Source organism: Stegostoma tigrinum, chromosome 9 (assembly GCF_030684315.1).
Source record: "Stegostoma tigrinum isolate sSteTig4 chromosome 9, sSteTig4.hap1, whole genome shotgun sequence".
NCBI lineage: Eukaryota > Metazoa > Chordata > Chondrichthyes > Orectolobiformes > Stegostomatidae > Stegostoma > Stegostoma tigrinum.
Genome location: NC_081362.1, coordinates 40,838,406 through 40,858,395, shown reverse-complemented (window position 1 = coordinate 40,858,395; position 19,990 = coordinate 40,838,406). Strand labels below are relative to the sequence as shown.

At 41.2% G+C, this 19,990-nt stretch overlaps 1 protein-coding gene across 1 annotated transcript in view; it reads right to left on the bottom strand.

Annotated features, from left to right (window-relative positions):
• The window catches only part of usp34 (ubiquitin specific peptidase 34), a 329,850-nt gene extending 318,308 nt beyond the window's left edge, over window positions 1-11,542 (bottom strand). The window contains exon 1 of the mRNA XM_059648851.1: window positions 11,292-11,542. Coding sequence (XP_059504834.1) covers window positions 11,292-11,334 — 43 coding nt within the window. The 5' untranslated portion in view covers window positions 11,335-11,542. The remainder of the gene's footprint in view (window positions 1-11,291) is intronic.
• Between the last annotated feature and the right edge of the window lie 8,448 nt (window positions 11,543-19,990).

The following is a 19,990-nucleotide window of genomic DNA, read 5'->3' as shown; positions in this document are numbered from 1 at the left end:
TTAAGGGAAGCCATTCAAAGAAAGTTCACTTGGATGATCCTCAGTATGGTGGGGGATTGTCTTACGAGCCAAGGTTAAACAGGTTGGGATTCTGATGAAGGGTCCAGCCCAAAACATCAGCTTTTGTGCTCCTGAGATGCTGCTTGGCCTGCTGTGTTCATATAGCTCCACACTTTATTATGTGGGATTCTACTTATTGGATTTTAGAGGAACAATAGGTGATCGCATTGAAACATATAGGATTCTTAAGCAGCTGGACACAGCAAATGCTGAGAGGATGTGCATCCCTTCATGGGAGAGTCGAGCACCAGAGGGTGCAGTTTTAGAATTAAGGGGCACCACTTTAAAACTGAGATGAGAACGAATTGCTTCTGAGGGTTGAGAGTTCTTGGAGCTCCTCACCACAGAGCATGGGGGCACAGTCCTTGTATACATTTAAGGCTGAGATACATGGATTCTTGATCAGTGGGGGAATCAAAGATGATGAGGAAAGGGTAGAAAAGTGAATGAGAGTCAGATCAGCCATGATCCTATTGAATGGTAGTGCAGGTCGATGGCCCAAATGGCCCACTCCTGTTCGTATTTTTTTTCCTGTAATGGAAAATAATGGTGGAGACAAGAATAGATCGATCCTTGGAGGAATACCATAGATAACAACAAGGAACAAGATCAGAAGCCAAATGCAGATTATAGTCTAGTTAGAATTGGAAAAATAAGAATCACTGAGTATAGTCCCATTCAGGTGGATTACAATAGAGAACTAATGAAATAGAAACAAAAACAGAAGGTGCTGGAGAAATTTCACAACGCACTTTCCTACCTGTCTTTGCATTATCAGCCAGTTTGGCAACCACACCTTCCATACAAGTGATTTATATAAAAGTATAAACCGTTGAGATTTTTTTTTACAGCAAATAACACTCATTCCAGTTTGTATGTATTGTCAACATTCTGTTCCCTCAACTATGAGCATTTACTTTACACAATAACCCTTTAATGGAGAACTGTATCAAATGCTTTCCTGGAAATATATGTACAGTACATCCGCCATTTTCTCTTTCTCTACAGTACATTTTTGCTCAAAGATAATCTAATAGCTTAATCAAACAGGATTTTTCTTTTACGTCTGTGCTGACTGTCTGATTACTTTGAACTTTTTAAAATAGCTAACATATCCCCAAGGACACCTTCAATGACCTTCATTCCAACACAAGATCAGAAATAATGAATGCACAACGTTCAGTCCTCATGACTCCTCAGATACTGAAGCAGTCCTGCGCTTGCTTGTAACAAGCCAAGAACACAACACAGAATTAAGCTATGTGGCAAGAAATATTCATGACACACAAAATCTAGGCTTTGGTCATCTCCAGAAACAAACAGACATCTACTCTTGACATTCAACAACCTTACCACTATAGAATGCAGTAATCTTTTTATACCCAGCAATGTGCATAATCCATGACAAAAAAAGGCTACACATTTGTCTACGTTATAATGCTAAAAAGTATTTCTTTGCGAGGTTCTGAAGTCACAAAAGGTTACATAAATGAAAACTACATGCTGGGATCCAGAGTTCTAGATTATACCTCATGTTTCTGTTTTAAAAACTCATGATGCTTAAAATTATTTCCAGAAGAACATCAATATACAGAGATAATATGCCTGTGACAGTCAATACAAGGAAAAGAAGAAGGAGATAGAAGAGAATCCCAGTAGTAGTATAAAGCACTAAGCCCATAGCTCCATTGGACCAAAGTTGTGGCGTTGATATTTTACAGTGAAATGAGAGCTATTAGCACTGTGATCAGACAAGTGTTAGACTGTTTCAAGTACTGTACAGTACAGGACAATAATGCCAAGAAACTGATGCAAAGAAAATTCTTTTTAAGTCTGGGGATTATGGCAGCTAAATTTGCATTGATCTAATCAATGCAGGAACATAATGGCAATCTGTGTGCTGTATCAAAGTCCCCTTTGAAAAGCCCCAGTGAATCTTTGTACTCCATTACCAAAATGGTTTTTGTTGTCCCTTTATTTGGCGGATTATGATAGCTGAATTTTAATTTGCCTAATTAACTCAAGAGGTCATGGCACTCATTTTGGAGTATCACAATCTATATCGGAAGGCTACAGTAAACCTATTTCACTCACTCACAAACATATCATTCATTTACAGTACATTCTGTAATTATTACTATATAAACACTGGGGATCAACAAGCTCAGGACAGAAAAAGGTCCAGAAAGTAGGAAGTGTTCTCTGTATACAAAAATCTCAAATATCCTCTCTTAATCAAACTCCTATTGCCAGCTTCATGTTTACCCATGTCTAGAACAGTACAGGCAAGGTGTGATGGCAAGTGTTTGGAGAGGGGCAAATGGGCCAAACAAAATCTTCAAGTAACAATATAGAAAAATACAGATAGTGCTAATGGGCCGGTTGATGATTGTAGCAAATTGATGCTCAACAATGCAACCTTGAACTCCAAAACAAAATATAATTTGAGCTGATTTCTCATACTTTGTGGGTCAGATCAATACAAACAAAATAGGACAGGAAAGGGTTGCTTTAGGGCTAGCATTAAACTGAAATATTGAATGGTTCACGACAACTCATTTACTTGGAAACATTTTGAAACTTTATGCAGATATCCAAGACCCATAATACATATCTGTGCAGCTCATGAGAGTTGCTCACAGATGCTTGGTTTAGAGGATCACAGAATACATTTTGATGAGCTATGCAAATTCATCACCATTTTTCTCAGTTATATATTTCAAACAAGCAAATCTTCCTTTTTTTTGAACTGGGCTGATGTCCTTATCTAGCCTGACATTTGTTGCCAGTAAACATACACACACACACTTCAATTTACAATACACTAGTGCTGTGTTACATTTCTAGACTGAATCTGCCTACAGGACTATAAACTGGTACAATCTCATTTGTTACATTCTCACTTGCCAATGGCCAAAGTAACTATTCTGTTTTATTACATTGCAGCACAAAAAGAAAATTACGCAACAGATACCCCATCATCCTGTACATCAAGATACCCATGTGAAAGTGTCAAAATGTTTAGTTGACCACAAAGTTAATTGTGACTTATAACAATACCTGCTTGAACTGGTCTTGAAAACAGGAACTATCCAGTCTAGTGACAAGACCCATTGGATGAAAGAAACTGCAATATTTCCACAGCAGAATAAAACTTAGATAGTTAAACATCTATACTAATACCAATACCAGTGTGCACTTCAAAAGTGGTAAAACTAAGCATCCTTTCTATTTATTTAGAAATTCAAGAAACATAACATTATTCTGGAAATTATGTTTATGTTCCCTTCTTCCTTCTACTTCGTCCAAAAAAAAAGGTAAAGGTAAACTACTTTAAAACTAAAGCATCTGAACAACTTGTATTATATATGCAGGTTACTCAGCATGAAATATAACTCAATTTGTGCTTCTGCGTGCGCGCGCACACACACACACACACACACACACACACACTCTCAAAACTTAGGTTGCAATAGTTGTCCTGTTGGACCGTCAACACCAGCAACCCATTTCTAGGCAAAAGTAACAAAATGCCCCCTTCGTAGAGGATGCATAAAATAATTTTTAAACATAATCCAGAAAATAATTTAAACTAGATACTCCCGCAGCAAAAGCAAGCCTGTGTATAAAACTAAACAATCTTCTCCTAAACCAAGTCTTATGAATATCCAGTAAACATAATCTCCAGATATCTGCAACTGTAAGTAATCCTACAACTATTAATCACTTTCAAACATAGGTGGTTACATCAATGCAGCAGAAATGTTCAAGTAATTTTATTGCTGCTCTCCAAAATATTCAATGCTATCAAATGGAAGGAAATGAATGAGTCTAAGCAGAGCCAAACTGAGGCCTAGTGCTTCAAATCCCAACAGGAGCTACATTCAATATCAACCATTAACAAGATGACTCAGCTAGAACCAAATAAAGGAAAGCTGTACTACAGTAAATGACTGCTTGGTTTTCTTGGTCTTCTTGGTCATCTTGGTTTTTGTTGCACTAAAAAGATGACAGCTGCTGGGCCATTGTAATAAGGCATTTTGAATATAATGAAACAGTAATCAAAGAATTAGACACTCACATACATTATCACCATACTCCCATAAATAACAGCTATAACAAACCAGATATTTTAAAATCAAGGCACTGTCACATTTCAGACCAAACTAGGGTTACAGCTATACACAAAATTAACATACAAGATCTACAGCATTGAATACAGCTGCAGACAGAGACATGTTGCTGAAGTTTCCCATTTTTAACTCATCGCACAAATACAAAAAAAAAGCCAAAATTTTTTGATCACAATTCATACAGCCAGAAGGGGGCCAACTGGTTAGCGAGTTGACTGTAATTGGCCAAGGTGTTGCTACATGGATAGTATAATCTTGAAACTGACATAATACAAAAAAAAGGCATGAGGATTGAATGCATTCCTTTCTTTGCATTTGTAGAAAACAGGCTCCTGCACAATTGCAATTTCTAGCCAGGATAAATGAACCATATTCTGAATTGAAAAGTTAGTTCAAATCGGTTGTTGGTGTAGCTACTAGCACACTTGGGATTGGTTTGTGGTGGCACATCTGAACAATCTCCAAATAAAGATCTGGATTACTTGAAATCAAGCTTAATGGATCTAGCACTTATTTTGGAATACCCAAAGATCTGTGATTGTAACATGTTACATGTTACAAGTTACATGTTACACGTTTGTTTTTTGAGAAGCCTCAGATGAAACCCAAACATACATCTTTGGAAACCTGACAATGTAACAGCTGCAAAACACATGCTATTCTTAATAACTGCTCCACAGATTCAGTCATATAGTACAGAAGAGGCCGTTTGACCTGTCGGGTCTGTGCCAACCTATCTCCACTAATCCCATTAACTAGCACTTGGTCCACAGCCTCAAATTTTGACATTTAAAAAGTATAGCATTCAGCATTTAGAGATTGAGGTTTCTCACCTCCACTACCCACCAAGGCAGCGAACTGCAGTTTCCCACCACCCTCTGGATGTAAAATATTTTCCTCAAATCCCTTCTAAAGCCCTGTCTTTCACCTTAAAACTATGCTCCCTTGTTATTGACCCTTCAATAAGGGGAAAAACAACTGCTTCCTCTCTGTCCAGACACTCAAATTTATACATCTCTCTCATTTCACCCCCTCAACACTCTCTGCTCTAAAAGAGGCCTCTTTTCATTGCCTGGGATACAGTAACCCAGGCAATCTCCTTTACAACCCCATCCAGTGTAATCACATCCTTCCTATGGTGTGGCAACCAGAACTGCACATGCAACTCCAGCTGTGGCCTAACCAAAGTTTTGTACAACTCCAAACATAACCTTCCTCTCCTTATAATCTATGCCACAACTGATAAAGGTGAAGTGCCACATATCCCTTCTTAACCACCCCAGTAACCCATCTTTCACTTTCAGGGATCCGTGGACAAGTACCCAAGATCTTGGTTTTTCTGAATTTCTTCATGTCCTACCAGTCATTGAGCACTCCCTTATTTGTTATTTCTTTCAAAGTGCATCACCTTACACTTTTCAGAGTTAAATTCTATCTGCTACCAATATGCACCTCTGACCAACCTATTCATATCTTCCTGTAACTAAAGACCCTCTGCCTCATTATTAACCAATCTTCTCAGGAAGCAAACTTATTTATATCACTATCACCCTCCCCAACTTATGTTAATTGTTTATTATATTTATAACACAAGCTATAGAAAAGGATCCAGCACGGATCCTATGGTATGCCATTAAACATTGGCCTCAGGTCACACAATGTTTTAATACCACCCTGGGTCTCCTACCACCAAGGCAACTTTGGATCTAACTTGCCAAGTTATCCTGGATCCCATGAGCTTTTACTTTCTTTAGACTCCCACATGGAACCTGTCAAACGCTTCGCTGAAATCCACAGAAACTACATTATCTGCAGTATCCTCACCTACTAACCAGATCATCACCTCAAAAAATTCAATCAAATTTGTTTGGCATGACCTCCATCTAACAAAGCCATGCTGACTATCCCTGACCAAATCTTGCTTTTCCAAGTGAAGATTGATGCTCTCCTTCATAATTTTCTCCACAGATTCAAGAGTCTGTAATTCCCTGCTTTATTCCTATCACCCTTCTTAAAATGTGGTATCACAGTAGTTGTCCTTCAGTTCTCTGGTACCTTCAAACTCATTTACTGGGTCTGCCACCAAGTATAACTGCACAGTTTTTTCTCAAAAGCAAGCTATAAAAAAAGTTTGTACAAGAGTGACAGGGTTCCTTTCAACATACAGGATTCACTCTTGTTGCTTACAATCCTACGTCCACTCAGAGTCAGAGAGTAATACAGCATGGAAACAGACCCTTCGTTGCAAGCTGGTCCACAATGACCAGGGCACCCACTCAACCAATTGGCCTCATTTGGTCCAAATCCCTCTAAACCCTTCCCATCCACTTTCTCTGGAGGCCCATTCCATACACATAACACTTTCTGCATGAAGAAGTTGCCCCACAGGTCCTTCTTAAATTTTTCCCTTCTCACCTTAAATCTATGCCCTCTAGTTTTCAATTCCCCATCCCTGGGGGAAAAACTATATACATTCATCCCATCTACACCCCTCATGATTTTATACAGCTCAATAAAAGTCACCCCTCATACATTCCAAAGAATAAAGTCCTATCCTGACCAACCTCTCCCTATCGACTCAGGGCCTACCAGTCCTGGCAATATCCTCAAATCTTCTTTGCACATTTTCAAGTTTAACTGTGTCTTTCCTACAACAGGGTGACCAAACTATACACAATACTCCATTGCAGCCTCACCAACTTACACACCTGTAACATCCCAACTCCTATATTCAGTCTCGACCAATGAAGGCCAGCATGCTAAATGCCTTCTTCACCACCCTGTTTACCTGTGATGCCACTTTCATTGAACGATGTACTTGTACTCCCAGGTCATTCTGTTCCACAATCATCCTCAGGACCTTACTATTTACTGTACAAATCCTACCACGGTTTGACCTACCAAAGTGCAACACCTCACACTTATCTGTACTGAACTGCATTTGCCAATCCTCAGCCCAGTTTCCCAAATGATCAAGATCCCACTGGAATTTTTGATAACCTTCCTCGCTATCGATGATACCTCCTAATTTTGTATCGTTCACAAACTTACTAATCATGCCTTGTACTTTCACATACAAATCATTTACATAAATAACCAATGTCTCAGCAGCTGCGTCAAATGTATGGCCTGCTAAAGATAAACAAAGGTGATACCCCATTACAACCCATTTCATCAGATCCTGTGTAGCACTACTTGGCAAATGGTTGAGAGAATTACCACTGTAAATTGTGTGGGTGGGTTTTCCATCTACATGGTGATGAATTCCCTCACCTTTGTGAAGACTGTAAGGAACTTGCATAGACAAGATGTTGTTATCAATATACACTTGTTCAGTATTGCAAATCTATTCATAAGCATGCTGAAGGAACCAATGAACATTTGTGGCACACTACTTTACCATAACAAGATAGATGTGCCACTACTTTCTGAATCCGTATTCACTGAATTTATGAAATTAACCACTTGGCAGTAAAATTCAACTTTAAATGATACCAAATAGATGCTGCAGTCACAGCAAATCAGGTATAATTAAGTACCTGTTCACAATTTATGTCACCTTTCCTCAAAAACACACTTTCTTGGAGTGAACCCAATATTCTGGACACTTGTGGGGCAGTGGAAGTATCTCTACATTTCAGCCAGGAAGCCCAGGTTCAAGTCTCACCTGCTCTAGAGGCATATTCTAACAGATCTGAACAGGTTTATTAGAAAGTAGGTCTTTTGAAAAATGCACATTTCCAATACACTGAAAATACATTTGTGAACTGTGAATCTGCAAATGTGGTCTAGGATATCTTTGCATACCTTAATGCACTCCAATTAGGGGATCATGGCGTGGTGCTAACATCACTAGGCAGGTAATATAGAACTTCACGCTAATGTGCTGTGGACACAGGCTCAAATCCCACCACGGCAGGTGAGATCTGAATTTTCTTTAAAAACTGGTCTAAGGGCAACCTTGAATCCACTGCCAATTGTCATAAAAGCTCATCTGATCACTAACATCTTTTAGGAAAGAAATCTGTTATCCTTATTTGTATGTGACTTCAGACCCATAGAAATATGGTGGACTCTTAAGTGCATTGCAGTCAATGGGCAATAAATGTTGGCTTAGCTATCAACATCCACATCTCATGAATGAATTTTTTTTAATTAACTACGGTGACAGCAAACAAATACACTGACATTTCATGCTAGTTTAGAAATTTACAAATGTATCAAACTGCCATTGACTACAAGGCTACTTTCACTGGTCAGTTTACACATTAGAATCATATACCACCACAAACTGGAAAAATGACTTTTCAGAAATCATGCAAATAGGGACCTAGCTCTTTGCTCACCGTTGAAGGCTGACACAGAATTGCAGTGCAAAGGTATTATGCAGGAAAATGGCTATCCTGATCAGACCATTTCATGAAATGAGCAAAATTTGCAAATGGACCAAAAGGACTCCACTTCCAGATGTAAAACCTCTAATCCAAATTATCCTGGAAAGATAAAGTATATAAAAATTTGAGCAAATTACGATGCAGTCTATTTCATACTCCTATGTAGTAGCAACGCAAGTGGCATTTTCCAGTAGGATGCTGCCATCTCCATAAAATTGAGCAACATATAAAGTTCCGAATGCACAACGCCAGGGACATATCTCTAGCTGATCAAATCAAACAGCATGTATCTTCTGTTGCTCAAAATAAACAGAATACAGATCATTCGCAACTAGTCTGTCCTTGCAAAATAGAACAAGTCAGATGCAATTCTAAAATTGTACAGCAAGTGCTGCCCAATCTTGAGTGTGCTAGTAGCTACACTAGAAGCCAATTTAAGAAAATAAATAAAACTCATAACACGCTTCATTTACACTTGACAGGAACATACAGGCACAAGCAGAGACCTTTCCACCGCAACACAACAGGAAAATGCTCAGGTCTTACAACCTTTTTTGATTGCTTCAGAAGCCTTTCATTCTTGTTGGTCACAGCATCTCAACACATCAGAGTTGACTGCCAAACAATCAGTACCCCTTTCTCCTGTAGAACAAGCTGTTCGTGTTTGAAATTTGGTACTCTTGCATTCACCGTGATCCGTGCAAAACAAAAAAGCTTTGGCAGTATACCTTGCTTTTCACCTTTATTGAATTCTGCCCTACCAAGCAACTGTTGGTATTGAATATAGTTCTTGAAATCTAATATTGTATGAGGCTTAACAAGCACACTAAAGAGGGTGCAACAAAAACGAATAGATCACTTGGCCCAACTAGTATACACTGGCTGGGCTTCTGTAGTGCAATGATAGTGCCTGTCCTCTGAATTATGGACCTTGGGTCCAAGTTCCATCTGTTCTAGAAATTTGTCCTAATACCTGTAAAAATGTTGATTAGAAAATACCTACATAGGCACATCCTCCATGCAATTGAACCATTCTAGTCACATTTACCCACTCTTTTCCCCTCATTCATCTTTCAAATTGATCTTGAGTTTTGACAGTTTCTGCCTCAACCATCAAGCCCGAAAGCAAATTACATAGCTTTACAAAATGTGGAAGTTTCTTCTGAATTCTTTTGCAGGTCTTGAATTTAAATTGTGTACCTTTGACACTTCATTCTTTACTCAACTAGTGGAAATAGTCTGCTTGCATCCAGCCTGTTCCATCTGGTCATAATTTTAAATATTTCTATTACATCTCTCCATAAGCTGTTTTGTTGTAATAAAGACATACATATAGAAAACAAACCCGATTTCTTATGCAGTGCAACAGAATACAGTTACAGAACATAGCTATTATCACTGTAATATCACATGGAACAGTCCACAGTACCATATGTAATGGTTTATTAATTTGGTCTACTGATTGGGTACAAACAAATTAAAGACTTGACATGAAAATATAAGCAGCTGGAGTTTCAGATGCAATCAATAATGATTTCTTTTAAATTTAGACGTTCACATCTACAAAAATCAGCTGTCAATGCATTTTTCATTAGCTGCCGTTAAAGAATTCTAGTAAGATGTCCAATTATTTCGTGATCTTCATTAGCACCTGATGAGAGAATTCTAAGGACAGCAAATCTTTTGTCACAATTTACAGAAAGTAAAACCTATTGAATAAAATCTGCCTACAAGGAAGGCATAACTTCTAATGTATTAGAATCTTCAATTCTGTGCTTATTTTTAACAAAAACATTTTTCAATTATTCAGTTGTCTCTTTGAATATGCAAGGAAGTATATGAATAACACATAACTAAGTGAATTGATAATTACATGCTGGTAACTTTTTGCTAACTTCATTTCCTAAAGAACTAAGATGAATATGTAGAACCAACAAATAAATTCACTCAACACAACCAGTGTTTTGCTCACCACTTTCCAAAGTGTCCCTAAGTAAGTATCCCTACGTGACAATCTAAAAGAGATCATGGTGTGTGCACTTACTAAGATCAACAATTTTAAACATCAGTGCCAGCAAGTCTGCAAAGTTATTATTCAAATAAAAAATAAAATCCATCTTCTAATGATGCAAACTGATTTTAAGTGACTGATTAAATATCCTCATCAGCTATTAATCAATAGTCACAAAGTGACATCGAAGCGGGTTCATCCTAAAATCTACCTATTGCCTCCATACGGTTTAGCTGCCAAGTCCAGAATCTCTCAAGCAATGCAATACATCTCAATTTAATATCAATAACGCATTTTCCCGAAATACTAAATTATAGTACTCAAAGCAATGTGTAATTGATACGCATTATACTAGGCATTTGAGTAAAACAAAATCAGTCTATCCTCGTCAGCCTGACATTAGGCCACAAAAGCTCTAAACCATTTATGCACGATTTCATTTAATAATATTACAGAAAACTTAAAGTAAACACTAACTACTGTACATCACAGATCTTGATGGCAAAGAAGGAAAGAAACATTTCAGTACAAAACGCTTTGAATGACCGGAGCACTTTTAAGAGAGTCTAGGCCTGCATGAAAGCTAAAGACACATAGGCCGGAACCAATGGCTATGCATTACTGCAGATTATTATTTTTCACACAAATACCTCCAGGCCTATGCAGCAATGAGGAGATAATTTTACCACTTACTTGCATTTAACACGTCAAGCAGCTCTGCACAGTTTTCGCACATCTTTCACTAAATTAACCATTTATCTGCCCTAAAGCTTCTTGTTAAGTTCAATTGTTTGTTCTGCGACCGTTCGTTGTTTTGAAAAGGTGCTGAGGGAGGGGGAAGGGAGGGAAAGGGAGAAAAAAATCTGAATGCAAATTAACCGATCCGCACCACAACGACCAGCTCGAACCTCCGCGCCATTTTGATTTGGACAAGTCCGACGAGCAGCTTCGGATGTTTCCGCCAACAATCGGATCCTTTCCCTGCGTCGAGCACCTCACGCAGCGCCCAAGATGGCCACCCCTCCCTGCCACAGGTGGCGCACGCGGTCAACATGTCATTGCCACGGCAACGTAACCTAACCTCGCCCAGCCTGATAAACGACGAAGAGAAATGTGAGTGTCTCGAAAAGAAGTTATAACCGGATGAAACAGGACTTGTGCTGTTAACGGTGCTATTTCCCTCATTGCTCGTTCGCTTAGTAAGCTGAAACTTCCGTTGGCGAAGCAGTTAGTTTCATTTTCAGATGAACGTATTTACAGAAAAGGGCAAAAGACCACTCATTCAGTTCAGCAAACTCGACCCCTGTTTCAGATGGTGGTATAATCAATCCGTCCATAAGCTGTGCAACTCCGATTGAAATTAATGTCCTGTTTCGTGCAGAAATTTGATAGTTTCCTTTCAAAATAATTGATTTAGTGTTCAATTGGCTTGACTTATAAAATCTACCTAAAATCACTGAGTGATTAAAGTACAGGTTTGTAATAAAGTGTGAAGCTGTATGAACACAGCAGGCCAAGCAGCATCTCAGGAACACAAAAGCTGACGTTTAGGGCCTAGACCCTTCACCATTCCTCTCTGATGAAGGGTCTAAGCCCGAAACGTCAGCTTTTGTGCTCCTGAGATGCTGCTTGGCCTGCTGTGTTCATACAGCTTCACACTTTGTTATCTCGGATTCTCCAGCATCTGCAGTTCCCATCATCTCTCTCCAAAGATAATGGGAACTGCAGATGCTGGAGAATTCCAAGATAATAAAATGTGAGGCTGGATGAACACAGCAGGCCAAGCAGCATCTCAGGAGCACAAAAGCTGACGTTTCAGGCCTAGACCCTTCATCAGAGAGAGGATGGGGTGAGGGTTCTGGAATAAATAGGGAGAGAGGGGGAGGCGGACCGAAGGTGGAGAGAGTTTAGGTGGGATGGTAGGGAGGGGATAGGTCAGTCCAGGGAAGACGGACAGGTCAAGGAGGTGGGATGAGGTTAGTAGGTAGATGGGGGTGTGGCTTGGGGTGGGAGGAAGGGATGGGTGAGACGAAGAACCGGTTAGGGAGGCAGAGACAGGTTGGACTGGTTTTGGGATGCAGTGGGGGGGGGAAAGAGCTGGGCTGGTTGTGTGGTGCAGTGGGGGGAGGGGACGAACTGGGCTGGTTTAGGGATGCAGTAGGGGAAGGGGAGATTTTGAAACTGGTGAAGTCCACATTGATACCATATGGCTGCAGGGTTCCCAAGCGGAATATGAGTTGCTGTTCCTGCAACCTTCGGGTGGCATCATTGTGGCACTGCAGGAGGCCCATGATGGACATGTCATCTAAAGAATGGGAGGGGGAGTGGAAATGGTTGGCGACTGGGAGGTGCAGTTGTTTGTTGCGAACTGAGCGGAGGTGTTCTGCAAAGTGGTCCCCGAGCCTCCGCTTGGTTTCCCCAATGTAGAGGGAGCCACACCGGGTACAGTGGATGCAGTATACCACATTGGCAGATGTGCAGGTGAACCTCTGCTTAATGTGGAATGTCATCTTGGGACCTGGGATAGGGGTGAGGGAGGAGGTGTGGGGGCAAGTGTAGCATTTCCTGCGGTTGCAGGGGAAGGTGCCGGGTGTGGTGGGGTTGGAGGGCAGTGTGGAGCGAACAAGGGAGTCACGGAGAGAGTGGTCTCTCTGGAAAGCAGACGGGTGGGGATGGAAAAATGTCTTGGGTGGTGGGGTCGGATTGTAAATGGCGGAAGTGTCGGAGGATGATGCGTTGTATCCGGAGGTTGGTAGGGTGGTGTGTGAGAACGAGGGGGATCCTCTTAGGGTGGTTGTGGCGGGGGCGGGGTGTGAGGGATGTGTTGCGGGAAATACGGGAGACGCGGTCAAGGGCATTCTCGATCACTGTGGGGGGAAAGTTGCGGTCCTTAAAGAACTTGGACATCTGGGATGTGCGGGAGTGGAATGTCTTATCGTGGGAGCAGATGCGGCGGTGGCGGAGGAATTGGGAATAGGGGATGGAATTTTTGCAGGAGGGTGGGTGGGAGGAGGTGTATTCTAGGTAGCTGTGGGAGTCGGTGGGCTTGAAATGGACATCAGTTACAAGCTGGTTGCCTGAGATGGAGACTGAGAGGTCCAGGAAGGTGAGGGATGTGCTGGAGATGGCCCAGGTGAACTGAAGGTTGGGGTGGAAGGTGTTGGTGAAGTGGATGAACTGTTCGAGCTCCTCTGGGGAGCAAGAGGCGGCGCCGATATAGTCATCAATGTACCGGAGGAAGAGGTGGGGTTTGGGGCCTCTGTAGGTGCAGAAGAGGGACTGTTCCACGTAACCTACAAAGAGGCAGGCATAGCTGGGGCCCATGCGGGTGCCCATGGCCACCCCCTTAGTCTGTAGGAAGTGGGAGGACCGCAACTTTCCCCCCACAGTGATCGAGAATGCCCTTGACCGCGTATCCCGATGCCACCCGAAGGTTGCAGGAACAGCAACTCATATTCCGCCTGGGAACCCTGCAGCCATATGGTATCAATGTGGACTTCACCAGTTTCAAAATCTCCCCTTCCCCTACTGCATCCCTAAACCAGCCCAGTTCGTCCCCTCCCCCCACTGCACCACACAACCAGCCCAGCTCTTTCCCCCCCCCCCCCACTGCATCCCAAAACCAGTCCAACCTGTCTCTGCCTCCCTAACCGGTTCTTCCTCTCACCCATCCCTTCCTCCCACCCCAAGCCGCACCCCCATCTACCTACCAACCTCATCCCACCTCCTTGACCTGTCCGTCTTCCCTGGACTGACCTATTCCCTCCCTACCTCCCCACCTATACTCTCTCCACCTATCTTCTTTACTCTCCATCTTCGGTCCGCCTCCCCCTCTCTCCCTATTTATTCCAGTTCCCTCTCCCCATCCCCCTCTCTGATGAAGGGTCTAGGCCCGAAACGTCAGCTTTTGTGCTCCTGAGATGCTGCTTGGCCTGCTGTGTTCATCCAGCCTCACATTGTATTATCTCTCTCCAAAGTACAGGTTTGGCCCGCCGTGCATGCGCATGCGCTGCAAGAGCAAGCTCCATTCTTCTACCTGTTCACGTAGCCCTGCATTTTTTTTAATTTTCAGATAATGGTCCCATTCTCGTTCGAAAGTAACGATTCAGTCGGTCCTTTACCACTTTTAGGCAATGAATTCGAGACCCTAACCACATAATGTATTTTTTAATCATGTTATTCTTGCTTATTTTTCCAACCTTAAATAAGTTCTTGCATCAATGAAAACAGATTCTCCCAGCATACTCGGCCCGACTCTTCATGACTTTTTTGAACACCTCTATCAAATTTCTTCTCAACCTCAACTTCAAGGAAAAAACAGTCCCAGGTTATCCAATCCAAACAATGTTTCTGAAATTCGTCCTGACATTTGAATCTTTCCTGCAATGTCACGATGTTTTCACGTCTTTCTGTGTGCAATAGTTTCACCACGTTAAAAGAATTCTCTCACAGGCACCTTCTCCACCCTTAAGATGGTCACCTACAAACTCACCCTGAGGGTGGAAGAGTGTTATCCTCATTGCAAAGGACCGCCAATGAGTGAAAATCTGATGCCCAGAACTGTAGCTGGTCTTTTAGCAACAATACATTCAATTCAAAGAAGCCAGTATTTAAGAGCAAAAGCTTTTCAGATCCTGGCCAAGTTCTCCTTTGCAACGTTCCATGGTACATGAGAAACTTGACACACACACTGATTTTTTTATTACACAGACAGCAGACCATTGAAATAAATATGCATCTATAAATTTTAGAAAAGTAAATACATCTACAGGTTTGGAGCTATACCGTCAATGCGGCCCATATTCCTTGCAAATGTTTATCCCAATCCCCATTTGATTAAGGCCAAATTGACCTGATATAGCCAGGACCTTCACCCATGAAAACTGCCTTTATATGTTAATGAAGCATTCATGAAATTGTTATAAGATGTAAGAACTTAGATTTGGGCAGTCTTTTTGGCAACAACCTATGTCATAGGTGTGATCTTTGTTTTTAAGAAATGTGATTTTCAGTGCAGTAGGTTACAGCAGTCGAAGCAGACAAGTGGTAATCAGCAGCTGATGTCACAACATTGCACCCAATAGAGTTCTGAGGGACCTGTGAATTATACCAATTAAAGGGAAGGAGCAGGGTACTGACATTTGTAAGTGCATACTGACTAAAGGCGAGAAAGTTTCTCAAATATGTGTATTTATCAGCATTACAGGACGATTAAAGTAGAAGAGTTGCAAGCTTTCATCAACTTGCACCCAGAGTTCAGGCTTAACCTTAAGAGATTATCAGAAGGAGCTGTTAATTGCCGAGCTACAGAAGTGGACACCAAATTCCACTTGAGGCTGAACCAGCATTTTTTAAATCCAGTTTTATTGTAACTTCCATTACTTTCACACTCTATGCCTATGTTTATAAAATTTGACCGCTTTCCTGACCTTTCGTGCCACTTTCAACAATTTGAGCAGTTACCTTGAACTCCCTTTGCTCATGTATCCATTTTTGAAATTGTACACTTTATATTACCCTTGCTCATCTCTCTGAGCAAATTAAATCACATTACTCTGAATTGAATTTAAAATGTTACTTCCTTGCTTTTCCACCAGCCCACCTATGACCTCATGAAAATTAACATGATCCTCCTCTCAATTCACCATACTTGTAAAAATTGCCATCTGCAAATTTTGAAATTTTCCCCCCTACACCCAAGTTTAGGTCATTAAAATATATCACATAAAGCATGTGTCTACTCTCCTTACAATAATGACATTCCATAGAGATTTTTTGTTTTGGGAGTTAAGTTTAAATTCACGAAAAACATTTAGTGAACTTAGTAGTTATGAAACCATTTACTTCATCAAATCAAAGAATTAATTATAATTAAATCATGTTACGAATATCACAGAACAGGCTATGTGGGTATGGAGCTGAGATGAGTAGAGCTTAAGCAGATTCTCTCGTTTTATGTGTGTTTGCTAAGTTAGGACTAAATACAGTTTGGAGCTGTAATGTTGCAGAAACACAGCATGTGAAATGTTGTTTAGAGCCTCTGGGAACTTAGAGTTCAGGAGAGTCCCAGAAGAAGATGAAGCCGGGGGCAAAAAGAAAACAAATTTGACGAAGCCTGGTATTTCGCATTGCTAGGATCATAATAGTGTCCATACTTAAACATTACATCCTATTTGCATAAAGATCTTGAAGTCATGCAACAATGATATTGTCTGCAGATAGTTGGGCATAATGTAACAAATAATAACAATAAGAAATGTGGTATTTTAACATATTTCATACTCCGTCTTTTTCGAGAGACAGTCAGGTTTTGGAATGCTAATATTTTCAATTTGCCACTCTAAAGATTTGGCAGATTTTATGTTTTAAGGTCAACAAAATAAATCCCCACGCCTAAATTTGCTTCTGCTTCCCAATCAGTTTGTTTTTGACAGACAGAACGAGTGCTTCATTTGGAGAAAGTGACAACCCCACAAGCAATGTTTTATTGAAACAAGGGTTCAACATACTTGCCAAAAAAAAACTATTTTTAAAATTAATTCATCCAACTAAGAGCACCCTACGTATCAACATTTCTCCTCACCTCCTCTATCAATGTTACAAGTAGTTGTTTCTTACCACCAATAGAAGTCCATTCCAAATGTTGATTACTGGTTTAGAATAATGCAAATTTAATCCTTTATCCTGCTCTGAATTCAAGTTGTAGCAGTGGTGTGAATTTTTTCACTTTTGGTCACTATTATATACCTCTATATAAGATCATTCTTGATATTTCAATTAAGGCTGAAAAGCCTGAGTATCTCCAGTTTATTCTTATAACTCAGATGGTTGGCACTACAGATACAGTCATAACTCTTTCACTCTATGCAGATTTCACTTGAGTATTTCAGCACTTTGTTTTGTTTCAGATTCCCAGTATTTTGCTTTTACTTGTACAAATTGGCTTTTCACTTCACTACCTCTGGTGGCTGAATGTCTTCCGAGTTTCTTGGTGGCCAGAACTGGACACATACAAGGGTGTTCTTTGACCATGAGATAACAAGGTGTCGAGCTGGATGAACACAGTCGGCCAAGCAGCATCAGAGGCGTGGGAAAGCTGACGTTTCGGTTCTGGACCCTTCTTCAGAAATGGGGAAGGGGAAGGGGATTCTGAAATAAATAGAGAGGGAGGTGAAGGCGGATGGAAGATGGATAAAGGAGCAGATAGGTGAAGAGGACATAAACAGGTCAAAGAGGTGGGGATGGAGCCAGTAAAGGATAGTGTAGGTGGGTAGTTAGGGTGGGGATAGGTCAGCCCAGGCAGAACGGACAGGTCAAGGAGGCGGGATAAGGCTGGTAGGTAGGAGGTGAGGGTGGGAGCAGTGGATAAGTGGGAGGAAGGACGGACAGGTTAAGGAGGCAGGGACGAGCTGGGCTGGTTTTGGGATGCGGTCTGGGACAGGGAAATTTTGAAGCTTGTAAAGGCCACATTGATATCATTGGGCTGCAGGGTTCCAAGCAAAATATAAGATGCTGTTCCTGCAACCTTCAGGTGGCATCATTGTGGCATTGCTGGAGGCCAGGATGGATGTGTCGTCTGAGGAGTGGGAGGGGAAGTCGAAATGGTTCGCAACTGGGAGGTGCAGTTGTTTAGAGCGAACCGAGTGAAGGTTGCCAGAACAGCACCACATATTTCACTTGGAATCCCTGCACAATAAGCCCTTGTGGCTTATATGGTGCAGAATTTGTTAGGAGCATACAGGAGGGTTTCTTGAAACAATATGTAGATAGTCAAACTAGAGAAGAGGCTGTACCAGTCCTTGTATTGGGGAATAAGCCTGGCCAGGTGATCAAAGTTGCAATGGAAGAGCATTTTGGGGACAGTGATCATAATTCTATAGGTTATAAGATGGTTATGGATAAAGATAACACTGGTCCTCAGTGAAAATGTTAAATTACAACAATTAAGCAGGAACTGGAGAAATTGGATTGTGGGCAGCTGTGAGGATAAATCCACATCTGACATGGGAATCTTTTAAAAGCCAGTTGATTAGAATTCAGGACCAACATGTTCCTGGGAGGATGAAAGACAAGGATGCCAGAATTCAGGAATCCCAAATGACAAGAGATATTGAATATTCAGTCAAAAAGAAAAAGAGGTATGTGTAAAATTTTAAAAACTGAAATCAGACAAGGACCGTGAGGAATATAACAGAAAAAGAGCTTAAGAGAGGGATTAGGAGGACTAAAAGGGGACATGAAATATTCTTGGCAAGTAGGATTAAGGACAATCCCAAGGCATTCTATACATACAGTAGGAGCAAGATGGCAGCTAGGGAAACGTAGGTTCACTTGAGGACAATGCAGAGTTTATATTTGGAACCAGAGAAAGTGATGGAGGCCTGGTTGTTGACTTGCTCGCCAAGCTGCCTTGTTTTCGTTCAGACATTTTGTCTCCATGCTAGGTGACATCATCAGTTGAGCCTCTGAGAGTAAGATTAGGGCCAATCAAGGACAGTAGTGGGAAGTTGTGTGTGGAGTCAGAGGAGATAGGGGAAGCACTAAATGAATATTTTTCGACAGTATTCACTCTACAAAACGACAGTTGTCGAGGAGAATACTGAGATACAGGCTACTAGACTAGGTGGGATTGAGGTTCACAAGGAAGAGGTATTAGAAATCCGACAGAGTGTGAAAATAGATAAGTCCCCTGGGCCGGATGGGATTTATCCTAGGATCCTCTGGGAAGCCTGGGAGGAGAATGTCAAGCTTTTGGCATTGATCTTTGACTCGTCATTGTCTACAGGAATAGTGCCAGATGACTGGAGGATAGCAAATGTGGTTTCCCTGTTCAAGAAGGGGAGTAGAGACAACCCTGGTAATTATAGACCAGTGAGCCTTACTTCAGTTGTTGGTGAAGTGTTGGAAAAGGTTATAAGAGATAGGATTTATAATCATCTAGAAAAGAATACTTTGATTAGGGATAGTCAGCACGGTTTTGTGAAGGGTACGTCATGCCTCACAAACCTTATTGAGTTCTTTGAGAACGTGACCAAACAGGTAGATGAGAGTAAACCGGTTGATGTGGTGTATATGGATTTGAGCAAGGCTTTCGATAACGTTCCCCACAGTAGGCTATTGTACAAAATGCGGAGGAATGGGATTGTGGGAGATATAGCAGTTTGGATTGGAAATTGGCTTGCTGAAAGAAGACAGAGGGTGGTGGTTGATGGGAAATGTTCATCCTGGAGTCCAGTTACTTGTGGTGTACCGCAAGGGTTGGTGTTGGGTTCACTGCTGTTTGTCATTTTTATAAACGACCTGGAAGAGGGCGTAGAAGGACGGGTTAGTAAATTTGCAGACGACACTAAGGTCGGTGGAGTTTCGGATAGTGACGAAGGATGCTGTAGGAT